The sequence below is a fragment of the Perissodus microlepis genome, chromosome 9, assembly GCF_051167445.1.
Source record: "Perissodus microlepis isolate ML-2025 ecotype Zambia chromosome 9, ASM5116744v1, whole genome shotgun sequence".
Taxonomy (NCBI): domain Eukaryota; kingdom Metazoa; phylum Chordata; class Actinopteri; order Cichliformes; family Cichlidae; genus Perissodus; species Perissodus microlepis.
In genome coordinates, this window is record NC_140469.1 from 21,612,766 (window position 1) to 21,635,314 (window position 22,549).

At 42.9% G+C, this 22,549-nt stretch overlaps 1 protein-coding gene across 1 annotated transcript in view; it reads left to right on the forward strand.

The window, feature by feature from the left end:
* Window positions 1-22,549, forward strand: part of gli3 (GLI family zinc finger 3) — a 97,766-nt gene that overhangs the window by 58,270 nt on the left and 16,947 nt on the right. The window contains exons 5-8 of the mRNA XM_084939645.1: window positions 11,403-11,608; window positions 14,406-14,567; window positions 18,595-18,796; window positions 20,441-20,660. Of these exons, the coding sequence (XP_084795771.1) occupies window positions 11,403-11,608; window positions 14,406-14,567; window positions 18,595-18,796; window positions 20,441-20,660 (790 nt within the window). The remainder of the gene's footprint in view (window positions 1-11,402; window positions 11,609-14,405; window positions 14,568-18,594; window positions 18,797-20,440; window positions 20,661-22,549) is intronic.

The window sequence follows — 22,549 nt, forward strand, 5'->3', positions numbered from 1 at the left end:
AAATAGTTCATTACTGGTTTAATACGTCTTTCAGGCAAACGGGAATTGTCAAAGAATTTACAGCATTTCCAGTCTGATCCCTTTCACGAGCATTTTATTAATGCAAATCAGTTCCTGTCTGGTTATCCTTTCGACAAATATTCCCTATTAATTATATTCTCTTCTGTGTTTGGTTGAATTTAATTTGAGGCTCCATTGAAAACGGCTCTGAAAAAGGTACATTCTGATAAAGCAGGAATACATGAATCTCTAATACGGGGGGCCTGCGAATTTGCACATGTAACACATTAGTGGATTTGATTTCCCGTACACAAGTCATTTGCCCCCTCTTCATGTTTGAGATCTCAATTTGTAGCTCTCCCAAGGAGCACAATGAAAAACCAGGTCTGAGGGGAAGAGATAACAGGCAGGTGCCAACAGCTGTGTGTGTGTTTGGACGCGTGTGTGTGTGCGCTGGTGCAGCCGTGCTCGCACACGCAGATAGACGCGTGCTTGGAAATAATTTTAGCATTTATTCCGCTGCCATTTTTTGTTGTTATTTTGATCGCCATCCGTCAACTTTTATTGTCCTCCTTAATATGATATTGAGACTAAACTCCTGCTCTTTGTTGTGTTTGCCGCTAACCGGTTTCATTGTCCGCACTACATTGTTCAGACGTCTGGCAATTTATCGTCTGCAAAATAAGGCGTCTATTAAAGCATTTATATACAAATAACAGCGCTAACTGTATTTTAGTAGTCTCTGTCACTATTGTGGAATGCATTCATTAGATATGATGAAACACCAAATATTCAGAATGCAACTGTAACAAAAATTCCACTTTATGGTATTTTAGCTTGAAAAATAAGAAGCATAGTTAAGAAATTACGTAAAGAAAAAGCATGCTAATTTTGTGTAAGTCGGCTGATTGATTAATCGAGTAATCTCTGAAAACAAATCAGTTTTTTGCATGACGTGCTATGGTGCATGCAGAGTAGAGAAGTAAACGCAGTGGCTTATTTGGTGGGTGTGGCCGAGTGTCACTTTTACGAGACTCTCCTCTCATTGGCGGGGCCCGAGATGCAACCCCAGCACAGATGGCATGCCGCCTCACATCGCCTCCCCGACCTCAGGCTGGTGTCTGCTCCGCACATATAAGACGCGTTTAAAAGAGCCTCCCGGCAGAAGAAGCCATCACTTAAGCGCACCTTTGCTGCGTTTGAGGAATCACCGAGCTTCAGAAAGGCTGCTTCTTACCTAATGCAGAAAAATCAATTCTGCTTCCAGATTTTAAAAAATTGAGAGTCAGTTTTCAGCTTCTTTTTTCTTTCTTTTTTCTTCTTCTTTTTTCGAATCAACCTGTGCCCTAAAGCCGTCACGCTGTAGCAGTGTAGAAATGTGGAATTTCCATTACTCTGATCTCTGGGCTCTGAGCTCCAGACCCTGCGATCCCACTCTGGGGGCCAGTTATAGCAAGTAACGAGACCAAGGGAACAGGGTCATAAATCCTCTCCAACTCTCCTCATTTTCCATCCTTTCTCAGTCCCTCCTTTCCTTTCTTCCCTCTCTCCTTCGCCTCCGACTCTCTTGGTCGAGCCTTGGGTAAATGATTGAAGGGAACCCGAACGCAACAATGCAAAACATTCCCACATGTCGGTTACAAGAATGCTTTTAGTCATTGTGCTAAAGACCAATGAAAGTTTTAATGCTGGGAGGAAATGAGTTCATTACAGCTTCTGGACCTCCTCCCCTCCCTTTCTCTATTTGTTTATCTTCTGAATCGCATTTTTTTCTTCTTAAATCGCTTCTTTTACACTTTCCTCACCAGTGAAAATTAATTCATATCACATAAAGCGATTTCTTTTCTCTCAGCCCTTCCTTATCTCCCTTATCAGATGTGGCGTCCATTACATCTGATAGCCCGATAGGATGGTTTCCTCTAATAGTTTGCAACCGGGTCAAAAGAGAAGCCCGTTGCTATTTCTGTCTCCCATGGTGCCTCTCTTTTCTCTGAGAGGGCGTCAGCTTGTGAAGTTCTTTCATTTATTTATTTATGTTTTCATGGCGAGTGTCCGGCGGGAGCTGCTCGCAAATATGCAGAGTCATGCACACAGCTGCAGGGTGCTTATAAGACAGAGCAAGGGTTTTTTTCTTCTTTTTTTGTCACATTTTCATCATTTCTCTGACCGATTTGACTAAATTAGGAATTAACGTTTATTTAAGGGGATGGAGTAAAGCTGGGAAACTTGTTCCTGGAGCCAAAGGAAGTAAAAAAAAGTTTCCCTTATTAGGATCTCCTATTTCTTAACAGTTTTGCTTCATTTGGGTAGCGAGGTTTGTGAAACGTCCTCCCTCTCTTTGGGTTTATCCAAAATTTCCTCAGGTCTGTGTTTAAGCTTCCCAAAGCTTCATCGAGCCTGCGCTTGGCACCGCCACGCATTCGGCCCCTTCATGATTAAATATCAAGGAACTCCACTTGACATTTTATTAGCCCAACAAGATGGATGAAATGGGCAGAATAAAGTAGGCTGTGTCTGTTCACTTTCCCACCAGCGCTTGCCTTTCTTCTGTCTGGCTTTTCTTTTCTCTCCCTTCCTCTGCATGAAGTATGTATTAGGAAAACGTGATGGATTTTGCTCTGAAAAGGAGATTTTTAGTGCCAAGGAGGAAACACATATTTCTGTCTCGTACCTGATGCTCCCGCTCTGCTTCTTCCTCTTCTTCCTCTGTGTCTCGGCTTTCCCTCCCTTCCTCATCCTCCTGACCCCCACCTTTTTTTTTTCTGTTGTTCTACCTCAGATCTCTGTCTGAAGGATTAACCATCTCCAGCAGTGTGTCTCTGCTGTCTTGTAGCGCTGTGTATTGTTTGTGATTTGCTCAGGCCCATCCGTGCGGCTGCTCATTTCGGCAGCCCAGTGTGACGTGTCGAATTGCGAGGGGATCGTGCGGAGCTGTCTCACGGATCCACGAGGCTCCTCGCAGCCCCTGGGCCACACTCATTCTCCAACACCGCCCCTCACCTGTGGGCCGTACACGCAGGCACGCATGCTCATTACCTGACTCGTCGGGTAGCTAGGGCGAGGGGTGTGGAACCCTGAACCCTGTTTAGCTGCAGGCGTCAGCTGAGTTTCTGTGTAAAGGCATCGGGGCCATCGAGACACGGCTTGAGAGGAAAAAGAAAGGTAGATGTGTTTCCTCCATGTTTTCAGAAGTTTAACACTTTAACACCCAGGAGTCCCCCTCCTGTCTTCTCTCTTGCCCGAGGCATGCCAGAGGAACTCAAAACACTGACTGAGAGCTAATTCCACCTGTACTCACTCTCTCGCTTTGAAAAAAAAGAGAAAAGCAGGGGAAAAAAACAGCAATCAAGTACGTAATTGGTTGCGCACAGAGATGAAGGTGTTCTACTTGTAAAAGAGCAAAATCAAGCATGGGAGACGACCAAAAAGAAACAAGAAAATCCTCTTTTTTTTCTTGTTTTTTTCCCCTGAGCTCATGTTTGTTCCCTGATTCCAGCCCCCTTGAAATTACAGGAAAAAAGGCCTGGCTCATTTTGTGCAATTTCACTTTCATGTTTTCATTTTCTCGCTGTATACTTAGTTGATTCGTTTTGGTAGACGTTCTTATCGCGATGGCTGAAATTACGTTTAATTGCAGTTCGTTGAAAAAAAAAAAAGGCTTTAAAACTGCCTGCGAACAAAATAAAAAAACACAAAGCAAACACAAAAAAACCAACCCTGCTGCGTGGCAAAGCCAAATATAAACTTTTCAAAAACGACGACTGTTTTCAGTCACATTTTGAAACCAGCACGAGTGGTGAGAAGATTTGAATCTGTCTTGTGTTTTTGTTTTTTCTCGATAAAGCCCAATCCCTTTCTTTCTTAGCGTTTCGCCTTGATCTCGAACAAGAAGCATTTTTCACGTGTGACTCAACTTTTAAGGTTCATGACTCCTCTGGAGTTCACAGAGGTGGCAGATTCAACCAGAGCCGCTGACACCTGGACCCGTGTGTTATGACTCAACCTTGTCACACTCTCTGACTCCTGCTAATAAACATGTCTTACCGCTCCAGCGGCGTGGAGTGATACGTGCTCACAGAGATGAGCTATATGCCATTCTGGCAGAACGAGTGTGTATCTTCTGCTTGCGTGTGAATGTGACTGTAACGCACACTTGTAGGAGTTGGGGGGGGATTGAAGGAGACTGCTGGGAATTGAACTGCACAGAGAGTATGTGTGAACTGACGACGCAGTGTATGGGAATGTCTGGCACGCCCCCAGAGGTATCCTGCAGAGAGGGAATCCTGCTTGATGTGACCATGAATAGAAATCCTTCCCACCCCTCGGACCCACCCAGGCCTTTGATGTCAGAGGGTCACGCAGAGCCCTCGCAGCGTTCGGGGAACATATTTACCCCGAATGCCTGGCAACCTCACCATACCCTGCCAGCTCTGCCGCCTGCATTGCCCAGAAGAAAAGCTTAAAGCAGACACTGCTGCTGGACTGCAACGAGGAAATTCAGATTAGATGGTGCTGACAGTAAAGGCCAAAGAATGAGTTTTTCAGCCTTATTTGATGAATCACTTATTTGATTTTTGAAGTTTCTAAACTTCAACATTTGACGAGGTGACCAGTCTGGAGCTTAGTTAACAAGGTGCATCCATACACTGCATACGACTGTTATTTCCAGCAATTAGTCTTCTTGACTGATTATCCTGTTCATGGTCATTGGGGTTAAAGGAGTCTATTACTACAACCATAGAGCAAAAGGTGGGATACAACCTGTACAGGTCCTTCTCTTTAATATGGGGCAATTAAGATAATAATGAGCATTTCAAAAGCAAAAAAAGTGGAGAACACATTTCTTTGAAGGGGTGTTAGTAAAATTTACTGCATAAAAAGCCCTTTTTTTCTCAGATATTTGCCTAAAAGGCACCAATAGAATAAAGTTAAGACAAAGACACTGCACGACTCTTACTGGCGCAGTGTGGAGAAAATTCTTTTTATTATTCTGTTCGTCATCCCAAGAAAAATGGTTTGTCACAAAGGCCATGAAGGATTGCTGTGGAAGAGGGAGTCCAGTTTGCGCTGGAATGTGTGTTAGCTGCAGGTCTTAATGAAGTCTTAATGAAGGAACCCCTGAATTCTCTTTCCTCTGTTTGTGTCTCTCAGTCTCTTTCTGTCTTCTCTCTCTCTCCCCTTGTCTCAGCTCCCTCTCCTCTCTCCTTGGGTCTCAGCTGGCTCAGTTCCTATGGCCCTTTGATCTCAGTGAAAGGGTTTGGAGCTTTAAAGTGCTTGTGTTTCCGCTGTCAGGAGCCTCTCTCTTCCTCCTCTCTGGTTTAGGCTTTCAGAGCGGTGGCAGTGCTGTGCCGTGGCTGGGTGGGTTAGAGGGTTGAGAGTGGGTGGGGTGAGGGGGGTGGGAGTGCCGGCTTCTATGAGGTGGTGAGATTGAGGTGAGGTTTGAGGGGGGGAGGTGGGCATGTGATGCTGTCAGCCTCGGTCAGGAGAGGTACTGACACCTGACAGCTCCCAATTCCCTCTAAAACTCTCAGTTCCCACCTCACTCAGCCCCTTGTGGCCACGTGTGTGTAAACTGCTTCTTTATTTTTCACTAATATGAAGTCCTGTGCAGTGTTCTGTTACTAAATCATCCATCTGCTACTAAATATTGTTAGCAAAAAAAAAAAAGAGAGAACAAAAAACTGTCAGTTCACAGTACTGCAATGTTTTTGTGTCAAACAGAGAAAATAATAGAATCACAGAGACCTTTGTGATGGGTTAGGCCTTGTTCAGACTGACTGCGGCAGCACTCCTTGACAGTAGGGGTGCATATGGATAGGAAACATGCTCAGGTTTTGATATATGGTGAATAAAGTTCCATCCTTATAACATATTAAAGCAATATTTTCCCATCTTACCATCAATCAGGTGCTTAAAGTAATCACAGTCAGGGGTTTTTGGAGCCAGGGTAGTGCTAAGCTATTATCTAGCAATAGCACAGACCAAGGTAGCTGCTATCTATTAGCATACTACATACTATCATACTAAACTGCTACAGATACTGTTAACATAATTAAACAAAGCACCTATCTTTAAAAAAAGAAATGTATTATACTCATATTCATATAGCACTTTATCTACCTCACATCCTCACAGAATGGCGTCAGCTGGGATTTGAACCAGTAGCCTTCTAATTGTGTGAGGCGAAGCTGCTAACCATAGCATCCCCATGAAAGTTAGCATACTCATTAAAAAGGCTAGAGTTAGCTACAGCTCAAATGTTTAGAAGATGTCTAGAAGTGGACATTTTAGCAGGTGAGTGTGTGGGAATGTACTGACTTTCGGAGCCAGCCCACCAAGTGGTCTTATAGGGAACTGCAGTTCTTTGTTGCCCCTAATACTGATTGTCTACAAGTCTAGAGCATTAGCCATCACTAGCTTTAGCTTGAGCTTCTTCCACGCACTTGGCTGCTTATAATTTCCATTTACGAGTGTAAAGAGAGAAGAAAAAACCTTGTTATCAAGTTAATGACACCTGACTATGTAATAATATGTAATAATATGTAATGTATATGTAATAATAGCTAAATGCTAAATGGACTGGTTCTTCTGTAGCACTTTGATACTTTGCCCACATACATACAAGCTCTTTTTCTATGGTTAAGTGCTTTCTATCTATAGACATTCACACTTCAAAGCAACTTGGGATTCAGTATCGTGCCCAAGGACACTTTCGCATGCAGATTGGATCAGCACCACAAACCTACCAATTAGTGGGTGACCTGCACTACCTCCTGAGCTACAGCTAGCTACAGTATACTATTATTCATAGCTGCAGCTACAGGCAGTAGTTAAGTGTAAACATGAGATGCATCTATGCTATTTCATATTCATTAGTTCCTCTGTAAATGTGACATCGAATCAATGTAATTGCTGGCCTGTGTCATGGAAAAGCTACATTTTCCAGCACTCATGAACCGCTGCAGTGTACAGACTGGATTTAGTAAGACTTCCTCTCAATTCGGCAGGGTCATGACTGCTGGCTTCGGTGCCTTTTTTTTTCTTTTGCGACTCTCTGTGGGAGTAGACTGGCAGCTCACAGATGAAAATTTGAAGGTCCATGAATACAGTTGTTGGGTTATTGGATTTGGACTTGCCAATTTCCTGTGCTGGTCACCAAAGAACACATGAAGAAATGTTCATCTTTTTTTCTTTCATGCGCAACGATTTCATGCTTGAGCTAAAAGTATTTTACAGAGCCCGGTTCCTATTTTAGCACACCGCTATGTCAATACCACCAGGTCAGGCTGCTGCACCACAATGATACCTTGTGTGCCTAAGTGAAGTCATCAGCCTTCACCGCAAATGCATGTTTCTGTAGCTTTCTCCCCTCTCCAAAAAAATTAATTATTAGTGTTGATATAATCTTGTTCCAAACAAAGATTCAAGGTCTACACTCCCACTCTACAAAAACTCAAAATCTTTTGGGGACATATTTACACTTGGCAAGTGTATATTCATTGGGTGAAATAAGACGACAGTTTAAAATCCACAGACCGCCCCGTGTAAACATGCGATGCCTTAAAGAGGAGCTGGCTGGTTTAAGAAAGGCCACGTGAAAGGAAATAGCTTCCATATGTCAGGAGCTCAGGCTTTCCTTTTGCCCGTTTTGCAGGATGTCTTCTTTAAGGGTTAATAAGAATTTATAAACCTGTGAAGGACGCAGAAGAGTGAAGTTTTTCTCTTCTAAGAAGAAGTATCTAAAACCCTGCAGGACGACTTTGATGTAAATCTCAAATCAGGTGTATCCGAGACGCTACTTCTCCGCACCCACACACCTACTCTCACATCAGCACACACACAGGGCGAACATTCCTGCAAACACACGCTGCACATTGTCAGACTGCTTCCTTTTGTCATGTTGATTAATGCATGCTGGCAGATGCTGAGATGATCACGGCCCTACAGAGAGCAGCTGAGCACGGAGGATCGGCCGCTCGCTTGCATTTTCTTTTAAAGACGCGCCGAACCTCCTCCGAACTATCAATCTCTCCGCTGTCCTCCTTAAATCCCCTCACACCTGGCCGCGGACCCCTTGAGACGTCTTTTTTTTCCCCTTCCCTCCTTGTCCAACTCCCCCTCTGCCCTAACTCTTCCCTGTCCACCCTTCCCTCCCAAATTCATAGGTCATATGTTCACATACTCCCTCCTTCCCCTCCCAGAGACTACTGTTCACAGTCATCTCTTCCATTTGTCACGATTTTCCCACCAGTATTCCGGCCATGCAGGCAATTGCTCTGATCTTATTTTTAATTAATTGGAAAAAACTAAGTAAAGGTAGAGGCATTTAGCTTGGGCCAGTGTACGGGGACGCAGCCAACACATGACAGGTTTAATCAGTGTCATGGCAGCCAGAGTGGATGTCTGGCTTCCCTCAAACAGGCCATGAAATTCCTCTGCTCTTCCTCCTGGGTTTTTATTTCAACACAGAAAATGTGAAAAATGCTTCCAGAGATATTAGTTGTGCTTACTTTGCTGCTAACCGAATGCCTTTTTTTGCAGGTAATGGTTAAAAATGTGTGTTTGCATGTCCGTTTCTCTTCTTTAATGACTGACAGAGCAGGTTTTTTCGGTTTCCCCTGTGCTACATATTTCCCCCGAGTGCGTACGTGTACGAGCTTCAAGGTCTGCCATGTGACAATAAAGCGAACATCACCCTGCAGCTATGTTGTGATCTCTGCAAATGAGGCATATAATGGTGGCGTGGGGGCACATGGCTTGCTTATCGTGAGCACGTTCTTTTGTCCACACACCTGTTTTGAAGTGCCCGTTTGCTCTCACGATGGCCTTCTCGGCGAGGAGGAAATTAATAATTTATCGGGAGATTTCTGATGGCTGACGTGCAAAAAGACACCAATCATATGGAGGTGGAAAAAAATTCCACGACCGTTTGTGTTGCAATGTCAGGTATGAGCCTGAAAGTCGCCACCTTTGCGCACTTCAAACAGAAAAGGTTTTGCTCAGGATTTCTCTTCTTCCTCCGGAGAGCGCTGGCGTCTTTTTCCTGTCCACCTGCTTCAGCGTCGCGAGACATGTTGTCACACTGTCGACCGCAGTGCAAGCCTTTAAAATTGCCCCATAGCCCCTTTTTGGTCTAATTACAGAAAGGCTTCTGAAGATGAAGAAGTTCACGTGTGACTGTGTGTTTCTGGGTCTGCTCCTCAGTGGGTGTGTGTGTCGTTTCCATTCCTCAGTGCTCATTATTGAACCTGGCCTGAGCTCTTTCATTAGGGGGGCTGTGAAGTGGAGGGACGAAGGGGCCAGGAGGGGAACAGGGGATGGGGCAGAGGTCGTAATTGGGCTGTTCCACTCCCTCTGGCCTTGCTCAAGGTCACTGCGAAACAAACGTTGGGCCAGGCTTTTTCCTCTCCCTCTTTTCGCTCATCCTTTCCTACTCCTGGGGTCTTTTGTCACAGTAGACCAGTCCATCGGGGAGCCCCAGAGAAGCAGAGGGGCTAATTCAGTCTAATCTTTTAGCCCGTTAATGTCTGCCTGATATGGGGCTTTCTCCACATCCTCAGGGGAAGGCCTTTGTGGTGTAGGCCATCATTATGAAGTTTCCAGGCGCTCCTAACCAATTATAAGAAGTGGGCACAAATTAGTTAATCTCAAACTCCGCTGCTAAGAAGTTTTCCTGATTGTTCTCAACTTTATTTCACATCTCGCAGAAAAGAGAAATTTGATAGTAAAGGTTTCTGATAAAGTGAAGCCCGATAGCGCTCACATTTTCTATTTAAAGAATGAGAATTTGTATGAGACTTGCCAGTGGATTTTGTACAAAATTGTATCCGTCATGTGCAATTCTGTACACGGTTTCATCTCCAAGCCAAGTTCGAAGCCATCTGAGCAATGTAGCATTGCGGCGCAGCGTTGCTTGTCTGGCCCTGGCCAGCGGTGAGCTCGGTCTAACGTTTCCCTCTGATTAAGACGCAGTGGTGAAAGCTGCCTTTGATCTGAGGAAATGTCTGCGTAGGGAGCAGTTGGAATGCAGCACTCTCCTCTCTGCTTTGCAGATGGAGGGAGAGAGATAGTGTCACAGTCTATTTGTTTGGTCTCGCCACTGCCAGTCTGCCAATCGAATTAACATCTGGATGTTCAGGCTGAAACAAGCCTGATGTCCCTGGTTCAACTGTGGCGAAACTGACTTATTTATGTTTAATTTACTCAAAAATGACAACATAGTGGAATCAAAAGATCTTATTCTTGTACACATGTTGATTTAAATGGTCTAACTGGTCTCTAAATGGTGTCAGATAGAGGGAGTCTGTGACAGCAATATTGAAGTAAGTTCATTTATAAGTCAAAGAATGAAGAGATATTAGGGCCACTTTAAAGAAATCATCATTTAAAAAAAATGTTCTTAATGTTTTAATTAATTTTTAAATTTAATTTTTAAATAAATGTATTTTTTAAAAAAAATATTACTTTTATTTATAGATACATAAAAAGAAGGCTTTTTACTTTCCCCCCCATTTGCTGTTAATATCAGCTCCATATATCCATCAAATTAACAGCTGACTAATTTCTGCTGAACTTTTCAGATCAGGTTAAAAATACCAAAAGAAAAATAAGTAAGTTTACTTATTAAATGCTTTTTACAGACAAACGGTCACAAAGCATTGTGCACAAAAAAGAGTAAAATAAATAATACGTACCAGGATAGCCCAAAAAAATATAAGAAATAATAAAAATAAACAGGCAATTTTCAAAAATAAATAAATTCAATTCAACTCAATTCTTAACAGAAAGCCTCCTTTAGTTTATTTTTATTTTTCATTCAGTTTTGATCTCGTAACATCAAGTTTATATGTGACTTTTCAAATATATATAAATATATATTAAAAAAATGATAAACATTTGTTCAACAGTGTGTTTTTAATATTCCTTTCTACACATATATTTTTTATTATTCAAACATTTTCCTGTAAAGAAAAAAAAATATGCCGAAATTTCTAGCTCCATACTTTTGTTCTTGAGTAGCTTTGCATGAGTCACAGTTTCAAATAATCCGTATCCATCTCAACCTTGTTCTTCTCATTTTAAGTCAGCTTTTAATCTGATTGGCTGCCCCTCATAAACAGATGTTTTTTTTAAAGCAGGTTGGTGAGTGCAGCTGTCTGTGCAGATGGCCAGAGATTTGTGGCTAAGATCAACAGTTTAATGATATTTCCTCATCATTACATCATACTAAGCGACTACTTCATCCCTCATTGTATCACTGGAACCCCTCTAACAGCATTCAAATGCCAGAAAATAAAGAAAAGCACGATACCACCCCCCTTTATGTGACGCCTTTAGTAAAAACCTGTGATTTGAGTTTGTATCATATGTGTCATGTTATCTTAATATTTTCTTCTCTGCAGGCCTCCTGCTCTGGCGGGCAGTCCAGCTTTCTCCGACATCTCCCTCATCCGGATCTCGCCCCAGCGGAACCCGTCTGTGGGGGCTGAGTCGCCCTTCCACCATCCACACCCCTACATCAACCCATACATGGACTACATCCGCTCTCTCCACAGCAGCCCCTCCATCTCCGTTCTGTCAGCCACCCGGGGCCTCAGCCCTGCAGATGGTGAGTAAAATGAAACATAAACTGATACACGCACACACAACGCATGACGCGTGCACACTCACACACTCAGCTGCACACAGCCCCAGCAGAGGGTGATAAGGCCTCAGAAGACCCTTAAAAATAACAGCTGGAATTGATTACGGAGGTTCGATTGCCATTAGGGGGAATCTCGGTTGTGTGTATCCGTTTAATTCCTGTTCGAGATCAAAAGAGGTCAGGTGAGAGGCAACCAGATCCATCTCTATTAAGACCCAGGGGTTGGCGAGATGCTATCTGAGTGAGGGGAGCGGGTAGATGGGAGTATTATGAGTGTAGCGCCATCCGTGTGGGTGGGGGCTCAGATTGGAGGGAGGCTAATCCTTTTGATCTGTGAGTCATGTCGGAGACCTCTGGAGGATGCATCAGTGAGCGGCAGGGTCACGTACAGTTACACCGCGCACACGGAGGGAGGGTCGGGCTCAAGTTCACGGTTTGGTGGTGTTAAGCGGGGTGAGAGCAATATTACATCTTAATATGGATTTTAATTGGGAAGTCAATTGATCTGATGTGTAGCAGTTCATTTTTTTTATACCTTATTTTATAAATATATAAAATAAGTCTTAGCAACTTAGAGAAAGAACTTTAAATTAATAATAAACATATTGAGTTATTTTCATCATGATTTTGGTCATATTTTAATAAAAAAAACTATATCTTTTATTTTTATGTAAGATCTTATTTGCCAAACATCTACATTCACCTCATAGAGCTCCAAATGTCCCAATAATCATTTATGGCCCTCACCTTCTCAGCCATCAGCCTTTTGGTACTTCAGTAGCAGCAGAGACCCACTTTAGCCCCCAACCTTGCACTGAAGTGTATTTCTGAAATGGCAAATAGCTGGGACATTTCCTCTGCACCCGTGCATTCGACCTCTTCTCATCCAGGTCTGTTGAAAGCTGTGACTAAGTAACGACCAAGAGTCCCCCCCTCCCCCCCTGCTCCTTTTCGTGCACTAGAGCGATATACCGAAGCTCCGACTCTCTACCCTCCAATTTTCCATTACCGCAAAATAATGTGCGCCGGTCTCGGATTGCTTTAAATCAAAATAGTTTCTCCAACCTACCACATGATCCCCTTTTCACTCCATAATGCTGTGAATTGTGAATGAGGCACCTAATTACTCCTTTAATCAATCCGGTGATTAATTAACCCATCAGCTTTTGTGTTGTTAGTATATCACCGCGCTTACAGGGAGCCTCCTTCAATATGCAAAGATTTTTTTTTCCCAGCAAAAAGTACATTTGAATAATGATGAATTAATTAACAGAATCTAATGGAGATTTAAAGTGGGTGGGATTTAGTGCCACCCTCTTGCTGCCACACATTTGCTTTCACATCTCTTTTTTTGTGCCCCCCTCCCGCCTTCAATATTTCTCTCTTTTCTATATGAGACCGAGTTCAGAGTTAGGCTCGCCCCTGTTCCTATTGTTGTGCTGGAGCACCCGGTGGCTCACGGAGTCCTGAGGCATGTCTCTGCCTTCCCTACATTGAGTGCCACACTGACAGCCTTCCCCCACTCCCCCATTTTGCCCTGAGGATCGCACTCGGATGCCAGCGTTTCTGATTTAGAAATTCTGCAAAGCTCTTTTCTGCGCACGGCTCCTGAATGAGACACATTATGGTTGAATGCAAAAGCAAAGCTAAGGCGGAACACTGGAGACAATTAAGAAACTCCCCCCTTCCACTGAAGACATAAAAGCCAGATCGAATTAATTTAGAATTTTTTTCTGCCATTCATTTAACCAATCATGGATGCGTTCTGCAGGCATACAGGCCAGCCTTAAGAGGAAATCTCCTCATACACTGTTTCTTTATTTATTTTCTCTTTATTTCTTCAATTGGGGGAGAAAAAAAAGATCTGCAGCACTCAGTGGTCTGAATCGATTCCATATTTGCATCCAAAACCACAGTGTTAGTCTTTTCCTCTCTCTTTCTTAGAATATTTGCATACGGAAGCCCACCACCAGATGTTTATTTTTAGGCTATGGTTCAAGGACTTACAGTACTCTATAACTAAGGGAATGACTTGAAAAAGAGAGACATTGTAGAGAAAGAGAGAGAAAGTGAAGTGGAGGCTGTATCCACATGCACGCAGATCTATCTGGGCAGATTTAGGCCTTTTGTTTCCTGCAGAGTTTAAATGTGCAGAGTCGAGGAGCAGGTTGCATATCTGCATCTGCAGCCCCCATGCGCACAGCACACAAGCGCCGTGTTTGGCAAAGGATGCACCAGCCCACATACTCTTACCACACACACATACAGTAAATATATATATTCATGTACACGCTCATGCCCTTTCTCCGAGTGATCGGCACGAAGAGCGAAGGCTGTTTAAAAACTGCATTGTATTGTAAGGCGATCGGTTCTGGTGTTCACAACACGAATGCATCAATCAAACACTAATGCACACTCACTGTAATCTCTGAGCAAGCATCCGGTAATCCCCAGTGAGGCTCCCCACTTCAGGTGATGCTCCCTGTGCAGCTGTTTTGCTAAACTTGATGGTGTTGCTAATGTGCTCATTACTGTTCTGCTGAGCTGATTATCATCTAATGTAAATGAATGCAGACTTTATAACGCAGTGCAGGTGCTCAGCCTGTCATGTTTTTCTAACTCGCTAATAATTTTTCCCCTTCCTTTTGCATCTCTCTCTTTTCCTCTTCCGCCTCTACCCAGCCTTTTTTTTCTTTTAAATGTTTCTTCTGTGGGTGCAGATCAGTTTATGTTTTGGTTACTTTGTTTTCTTCTCCTCCAGCCCCTCACACAGGTCTGACCACAGCTGAGTACTACCACCAGATGGCTCTGCTGGCGGGCCACCGCAGCCCTTACACGTCTGACCTCCTACCGTCAGTAGCATCCGCCGCTGGGGCTAGCAGTGCCAGCGCCCTGCACATGGAGTATCTGCAGGCGATCGAAGGTAAGTGTGCGCTCAGAGGTGTCTCATATATAAAACAACAAATAAATATCGAATAATTCTAGGATTACACTGAAACACTGCCTCACACACATTCCCCATTACATACATCCAAAACTTGTTTGATCTCTTTTGTTGTTTTGCGTCCATAAGAAGTACTGGATTTCATCAACTTTTCATGAACTTTCATTATAAAAAATAGTCAATAGATTTAATAATATAGACAGCTTTTTCTTTTTTGGCTTTTATTCACCCACTTAAGCACATTTTATCTGGTTTGCAGTTCACAAAGTTAAAACCCTGTTTAAGTATAGTTAAAAAGTGAAAGGTTTTACACCACTGAATATTACTCAGACTCCCCCCAAAAGGGGCAGCTTTGTACTTCATCCACACAACCTACTCACACAATCACACTAAACTCTAGTCACCTACAGTGTTGCACTTGAAGGCACAGATCAACAAAGAATGAAGTCAAGAGATAAATAGCAATAAATAGTAAAATACATAAAATAAACAGACAGATTGACAAAGACATTAAAAATGATTTAAAAAATCTAAAGGTTAATCTAGAGGTAAGTGATCTAAAAGCGGAGGAAATGAATGATGAATGATGATTTTAAGTGTCTATTTGTTCTGCACTGGGGTACTGGTGGGAGCAGCTTACTGAACTCAGATGACAGAACATAATCAGGGTGGTTAATAATGTTTTTAATAATTGTTCTTTATCTAAATCTCTCTGCCTGACCACCAGGATTTTAAAGCAGGTGTTACCAATGGTGCTGAGGTGGTTTCCATTCTTAGCAATTAAAACACTAAAATAAAAGTAAAAGTTCAAAGACTCCTTATTGACATTAAGAGTATAACCTCGGTGATTTACAGTGGCTCTGAGTTTATTGGGAATTATATGTCAACTGTGCTAGGCGCCAAAACTGGACATTTACAACGTAAGTGAATAGACGCCTACCACATTCATCCCTACTGCGCTTACACCTTAAAGCGAGTGCATACCTGCACATTTAAGCATGAGTGGCCCCAGTGGGAATTCAACCCTTAAAACTGCACTTTCACAACTCACCTATCTTGTACTATATATAGATCAACCACGGCGAGGAGGTATCTGCAACTTTTTCCTCTGACATGATTTAAATGAGCTATTGTCTTAATATGTTCGGCTCAGGTCTGTGTGCAGAGGACTTATGCTAATGAGTTATTTTAAAGTGTAAATAGGAAATTAAATGCACACTGAATCTTAGAAAGGTCGGACAGCCTCACCCCATTCCCTTTGATGAGAATGTATTTAGTCAGTCAGACGCCGCTTTCATGGAAATCCGGGGTGAAGTTCCCCCCGATTCCTCAGAACAAACTAATTAAAACTAGCCAAACTTGTGCGGGTATCAGAAAATTAATTGCTATTAAGTGGGAATTGGAATGTCCCACCATTCATCACTGCAGAAATCCTTTCTTCTGTGTCACTTTTTAAGATTAATAGACTGAAACAAAACAATTAGGGCCAAATTTAAGTAGAGATGCGGCGCTCCTCACTTTTAAAAAAAATCGCCTGTGATCATTGCTGGTAATAACTCATCATGTTTCAACAATGTGTGTTCCTGCGGCCTGAAATATTAACACTTTAAAGCTTTGGTTGGATTTCAGAGAAAAAAAAACACATACAAAGAGCGGCGTCTGTCAAGAGGCTTTCGCTGATAATCTGGGCTAGTACGACACTGCAGCTATTTTAGTCAATTTCAAATCAGTTTAATTACCTTCAGAGAGCGCTCTGCTAATGAAACAATGGGCCTGTCCTGCCTGTTTGTGCTCTAATGGGCTATTGTCTATGCTCATACTGCCTAATTAGCACCATAGCTCTCATAGATTACTAAAACTAAAGTCTACACTGCCATAAAGTCTTTATTTGTGGTCTTTATTAGCTGACTTTAATCTCCTTGCTATTCTCCACTAACAGCTGGCTGTTTTTCTTATAAACAGGCTTGCTTTTAGCAGCATTTTAGCATTTTTAACACCAGAGCTGTTTTATGTAACCTGATTAATTGTAGCTATTAATTATATGGTAGCACGTTAAGACTTCCTGTTTGGAATTCATAAGAAGTATAAACATTTCATAAATATTAATAATACATTAAAAGGTAGCTGTAAGCATACAAACATATTTACTGTTATATTACTGCTATAACTCTCCAATAGGCACCTTTAAGTGGAAACTTGTGTGTAAACAGATGAATAACAATGAAAACAGCTTTTTAAATATAAAATACATCTTAGAAAAAGTTATGATGTCTGACACGTTGAAAATTAATAAACCTTTTAATGTCCTTTACACTCTAGCTGCCTGAAGCTACATTACTGTTTACTGTAAACTGTGTATTAAATATTAATATACCGCTTATTTATGAGAAATGATGGAGAAAATATAAAGTAAAAATGTAGTTTTAGCAAATAGCTGTTCAGAAACAAAGAGATTTTGACCAGATTACTCGTTTATATCAGCGTCCTTGGATCTCTAAAATCAAGTTTATATCACACTAAAAAGTCTATATTCATAAAATCCCTCTCATGTGGCCCTCAGGTGTGTTCGAGACGGTTCAAGCACAGTTTCGGAGCCACGTTTTATTTCCACCGCCAGTCAGTCTTGCCCGTCTGAACCCTCTCTGGCCGTGAGAATTAATGACGGGGCAACTAACCAGCCATCCCGTCCATAAATCAAGAGGAAATTAGAGGGACAGTCCCGCAACGAGCCAGCACGTTTCTGTCTCGGTCTTCCCCGGTTGGCTGATTTATCATTTGGGCTGTGCATTAATAAATACCACTCCCATGAGATTTTGCAGTGTTGGGACACAGACCCATCTCATCAGCTGTATTCCCCCCCACCACCACCAAACACCACCACCCACCCCTTCACCTAATTCACCACAAGTAGACGCTTTCCCTCTTGCTCGCCGCTCTTCGGCTTGCGTGGAGTGTCAGCTGGTGTCAAATTTAGGACGCGCAAAGTTGTGTAAAATCAGATGTGCCATGCGGTGTTCCTCGCTGTGTTTAACAATGTGAAGGACCCCCGTCAGAAACACATAAAAAAGATGGCTTTTCCATACGGTGACATTATTAAGGCAGTGTTGCTCTCCTTACGTGGCCTGTGTTTGCCAGAACACCACTGCTGCCACTGGAGCAGCATCCACACACACACGCGCACACACACACACACACACACACACACACTGTGATTACCATGTGAATGGAGCGTTCTGTAATCGCTGGATGTGTCAAACGAGAGATGGAGCATTTACGTTTGGGAGATGGATGGATTGTGGGGGACGTAAATATGGAGGGGGGTTATCGGGGCTGCCTAAGCTGGTTTTGTTTGCCTTTATAAAATAACTCAAAATGTTTTATTTCCAAATCTTGAGTCACAAAGTCATTGTGTCAGTTCACGCACAAAGCACGACATCCCCTCAGCGCTTTTTTTTTCTCCCCCTCCTTCCATCTCCCTCTGTTTTTCTCTGTCTTGTTTGTGACATCTCCATGTGAAAAGACAACAAAAGTCATGTTTTAATCTCTACCCGTGGCTCATTGTATGTGCGCAGAGAATGGTTGCGCCGTTTCCGCCTTTTACCTTTTCAAACCCCCTTTTTCGTATTTCCAGTCAACACTGATTGCATTTGAATAACGAGTCAAATTGGACTTGATTAAATATTACCATACACAGTCAGAGCATTTCTCCAACATAAAAGGCATGTTTTCTCATAGATGAAATGCAAGCAGTGCATCAAGTGACAGCCGAATACTCGTTCAGATGAGCCTTTTGTCTGATGATTGACAAAAATGTCATGTGTTGGGGTTAGATTAGGTTAGAGTTTGGATGCAAAAAAACGTGTAAAAACCAGCAAATGCTCGTTTCATCTCAAACATTTTCAGAGTTTAACTGATGCTCGGATATGGGTGTATTTTTAGGTGTACCGGTCTTTCTAAACCCAGATACTTGGCGCTCAATCTCCACCTCTTTCCTCATCCCCCGCAGGCTCTCGTTTCCCGAGCCCGAGGCTTCCGTCGCGACCCAGCAGGAAACGCCCTCTGCCCATCTCACCCCTCTCTGAGCACAGCTTTGACCTGCAGACCATGATCCGCAACTCGCCCAACTCCCTCGTCACCATGCTCAACAATTCCCGCTCCAGCTCGTCTACCAGCGGCTCTTACGGTCACCTCTCGGCTGGGGCCATCAGGTAAAAACTGCCCTGAATGTTCATATAGCCCCTGATTCATCGTTTTATTTGTTATTAGAATTTTGAATGGTCTGATATCTTTGTATTGTGTGTATTTGTGTGGAAAATGTGGATGGTGAAGAGGAAAGGGAAGTCTAATTAAGGACAAGTGGATGTTATAGTGCTTTTCTATTCAATTGTAACACACAAAGTCCTTTCATACAAGCCCGATTCACATGTGCTTTTCCCCTATTTTAACCCAACATTCAAACTCTGATAGATGCATTGGGCTGACTCAGGGTTCAGTATCTTACCCAAGGATACTTCGACATGCAGTTAGGAGGGATCAAACTAGTAGACAAGCTACTATACTCTTGGCCTACATTGATTGACTCCCATGAAAGGAATTGTGGGATTGACCCATAATAGGGACTAAAGATTTTGACCATTACTTTAAAAGTAAATCACTCAGTTGTGAGTCACTTTTGAAGAAGGGCTTTGTGCATTTGGTTCTTTCAAGGTGGTCATTCTGGAACTAACATGTGTCAATAATGAATGAATGGATGGAACAGCTGACTCTCCCCAGGGGGGGATTAATGCTGTACGTGGTGTTTCCGATGCCATCCAATGCTTATAGTAAAACTCTCCATAAAGTTCAATAGGATCAGTGTGTACAACAAAAGTGTACCAGAAGTGTGCGGTGGTGGGGAAATAAGTGTGTATGTATCGTCCATGTCAAGGCCCCGCGTGGGTGACGATCTCCCAGCCAGCCAGTCAGCCTGCCTCCCCGGCGGCTCGTGTCAGTCATCCGGTGCACCTCACGGAAACGTCACATACATCACGCCTCTGTAACCGAGACTAGCAAAGGGAAGCGAAAGAGCAGAGTAGAGAAGGGAAAAGGAAAGATCCATCGCCCCACCCACAGCCATTGATCAGCAATCTGTAAGAAGAGCCTGATCAATCACGCTGCACACTCAGCCACTGTCCAAGTGTCAGGGCCCAAATAGCCAAAGCCAACAGACTGATGAGTGATATGACAAGCGGATGGGCCCCCAAATGTGTCTCGGCTCATTGATTTCCACTCGGCTCGTAATAAGATCAGCAGAAATATGGGTCGCAGTGAGAGCAAAGCGTCAGAGCGCAGGATGAATGGAGGCCTGTGCTCGGAGCCACACAGATCTGTGTTTATTTGGAGGTCCGTCAGTGGTTATACAGACCCCAGGAGAGGTTTTGGGTCGCTTCTGGGATTTTTATCATCCACAAAAAGTTAGCTCAGGTTGCAGGTTAAGAAGCTACAGAGGGGAAAAAACAAACTCTGCTGCAGTAGATAAAAAATAATTTACATGGCTATAAGATACACCTCAGATTATTTATCGCGTGTATCATTTGCCTGGTGGAAGAATGACATACTGCCTTACACAGACCACATGATAATTCACTGTGTTAACAAGCTGAACATTCATTGGCAGGGATTTGTCGACGGTCCTGTGGTTCCAGCATTACCGCACCATCTCCTGTCAGATTGTCCTCAGGGATTGAGGCACTATCCAGAACAATCCATTTACTCACTATCTTTCCCCCTTTTGTGCCACGTTTCTTTTACAGCTGATTTTTTTAGTGAAGTAGTTTAGTGAGGATTTTTTTGTTTCCCCCTGCTCTCTCCAGCCCAGCATTAAGTTTCGCCTACCCTCCGACCCCGGTGGCTTTGCATGTGCACCAGCAGCTGATGGGCCGTCAACCCGGCATTGTTGGCTCTGCCTTTGGCCACAGTCCACCTCTCATCCACCCAACACCAGCCTTTGCCACCCAGCGACCCATGCCTGGCATCCCACCATCTGGACTCAGTGCCAGCGAGCGCTCAGTCATCTCCAACGACTCCTCGCAGGTGAGAGCGATGGCTAGTGCCTCTGCGATTCATCATTGCAGGTAATAGATAGCAGCGTCTATGCCAGCCACATCTGAGGGAAATGCAGCGAGCTAAGGTGGTATAGGCAGGATCCCCCCCTCCATGTGTGCCTCTCCTGGGAGTTTCCTCCTACTTGTGTTGTCTCTTGTTTTTAGACTGCCGAGCGTGGCCCAGAACCCGCCTGCAGCAAACAACAAGGGGCTTGTTAGCATAGAATCCCACTGCTGACTCCATTAATCACTAGAGAGAGAACAAGAATATAGAGAGGGAATATTGACATGGATGGATGGATCCAAAGGGACTTTTTCCTCTCATTCCTCAGCCCTTACTGTATGTGCGGGCCTGCATTTGAAGTGAATATTCAGTGTTTATTACCCATCCTCCCTGCTGTGTCCCATGCCTCAAATTTTATGTTATCACAAATGAGGCCTCATTCAAATCGGGCACACCAAAATTGCCTTTTCCCTTTTGCTAGAGTCAACAGAATATTGCTTTGAGGCCACAGCTGAATATCAAATATTGGACAAATGCTGAAGAGACTGAGAGAACGGAGAGTCTTGTAAAACACTCCAAATTATGGGAAAAAACATTTTCAGGAATAGAAAGTCAAAGAAAAACTTGCCTGTTTTTTCCCCCAGAAGTTTAAAAACTCTTTGTTAATTCTTTTATTTCTTCTAGCTTGATATGTAACAAGAATTCCCTCTAGGGCATATTTAAGCCAGGGCCAAAGTCAGGTCATTCATTGGTTGAATTGGTTCATGTGTTTTTTTTTTAATTGCAATGATTAGGGTAGCTAATGTGATACACTGAATTGCATTGCTTTTCATTAGCTCGGTTAAAGCTCTTGTCTGGGACTTGCAGGAATCGTTAAGGTTCAACCACGGTTGTTTTTTTTTCAGGCTGATTAAGTAAATGACTGATTGACTTATAAGCATCGCATACATTTTTAATAATACCATAAAGAATAAAACAAAAAAAAATATATGAGGAAATAGAAAAATATACAGTACTGTGCAAAAGTCTTAAGCCAGCCCCCCCTCATTTTCTTTGTTTTGCTAAGAAAATGGTAAATAGGTGCAATTATTTAACTAAATATATATGCAAACACACATGGAAATAGAGTATTTTAGGCAAGAACACGATTTATACAATTCTAATCAGCTTTTATCCTTCGACACAGCCTGAGCTCACTTTAGCAAGCTTTATTGTGATTTCTTTAAGTCGTCTTCAGGAGTAGTTCTTCAGGCTTCTGGAAAGTAATTCAAGGCTCTTCTTTGGATGGTGGATGCCTCTTGTTCTGTTCTCTGATGAGATAATTTCACAGTAATGTTGAGGTTTGGGCTCTGGGGAGGCCAATCCATGACTGATAGTGTTTCGCCAGGTGTTTTTCTATTCAGGTATGCTTCGCTGCACTCTCAGTGTGTTTAGCATTATTGTCATACTGACAGGCATAATTCCTGCTCCCTAACACCACTGATTGAAATACAGACAGAGCTGCCACTGTGTTTTACAGATGGCTGTAGATACTGAACCATTTGTTAAATCTCTTCCATACATACTGACAATGATTTGAACAAAAAAATTACATTTGGATTCATCACTCCATAAAACCTGTTTGTACTGATTTTCAGTCCAGTTGTTGTGTAATATGACAAACCTCAGCCTCCCCCCCGCCCTGTTTTACTTCCTCAAGACTTCAAGACTGACTTCTAGAAAGCCACGATTCCTCATTTCTCTTGAGGCTTCATGTGTCTTTACTAAGCTGTCTGTAATGTGTAGACACAACACTGGCTGATTCTTTTAGTTTGGCACCTAGTGGCTAAACAAAGAAAAAAAAACACTGAAAATGGTCAGGCACAAGGACTGGA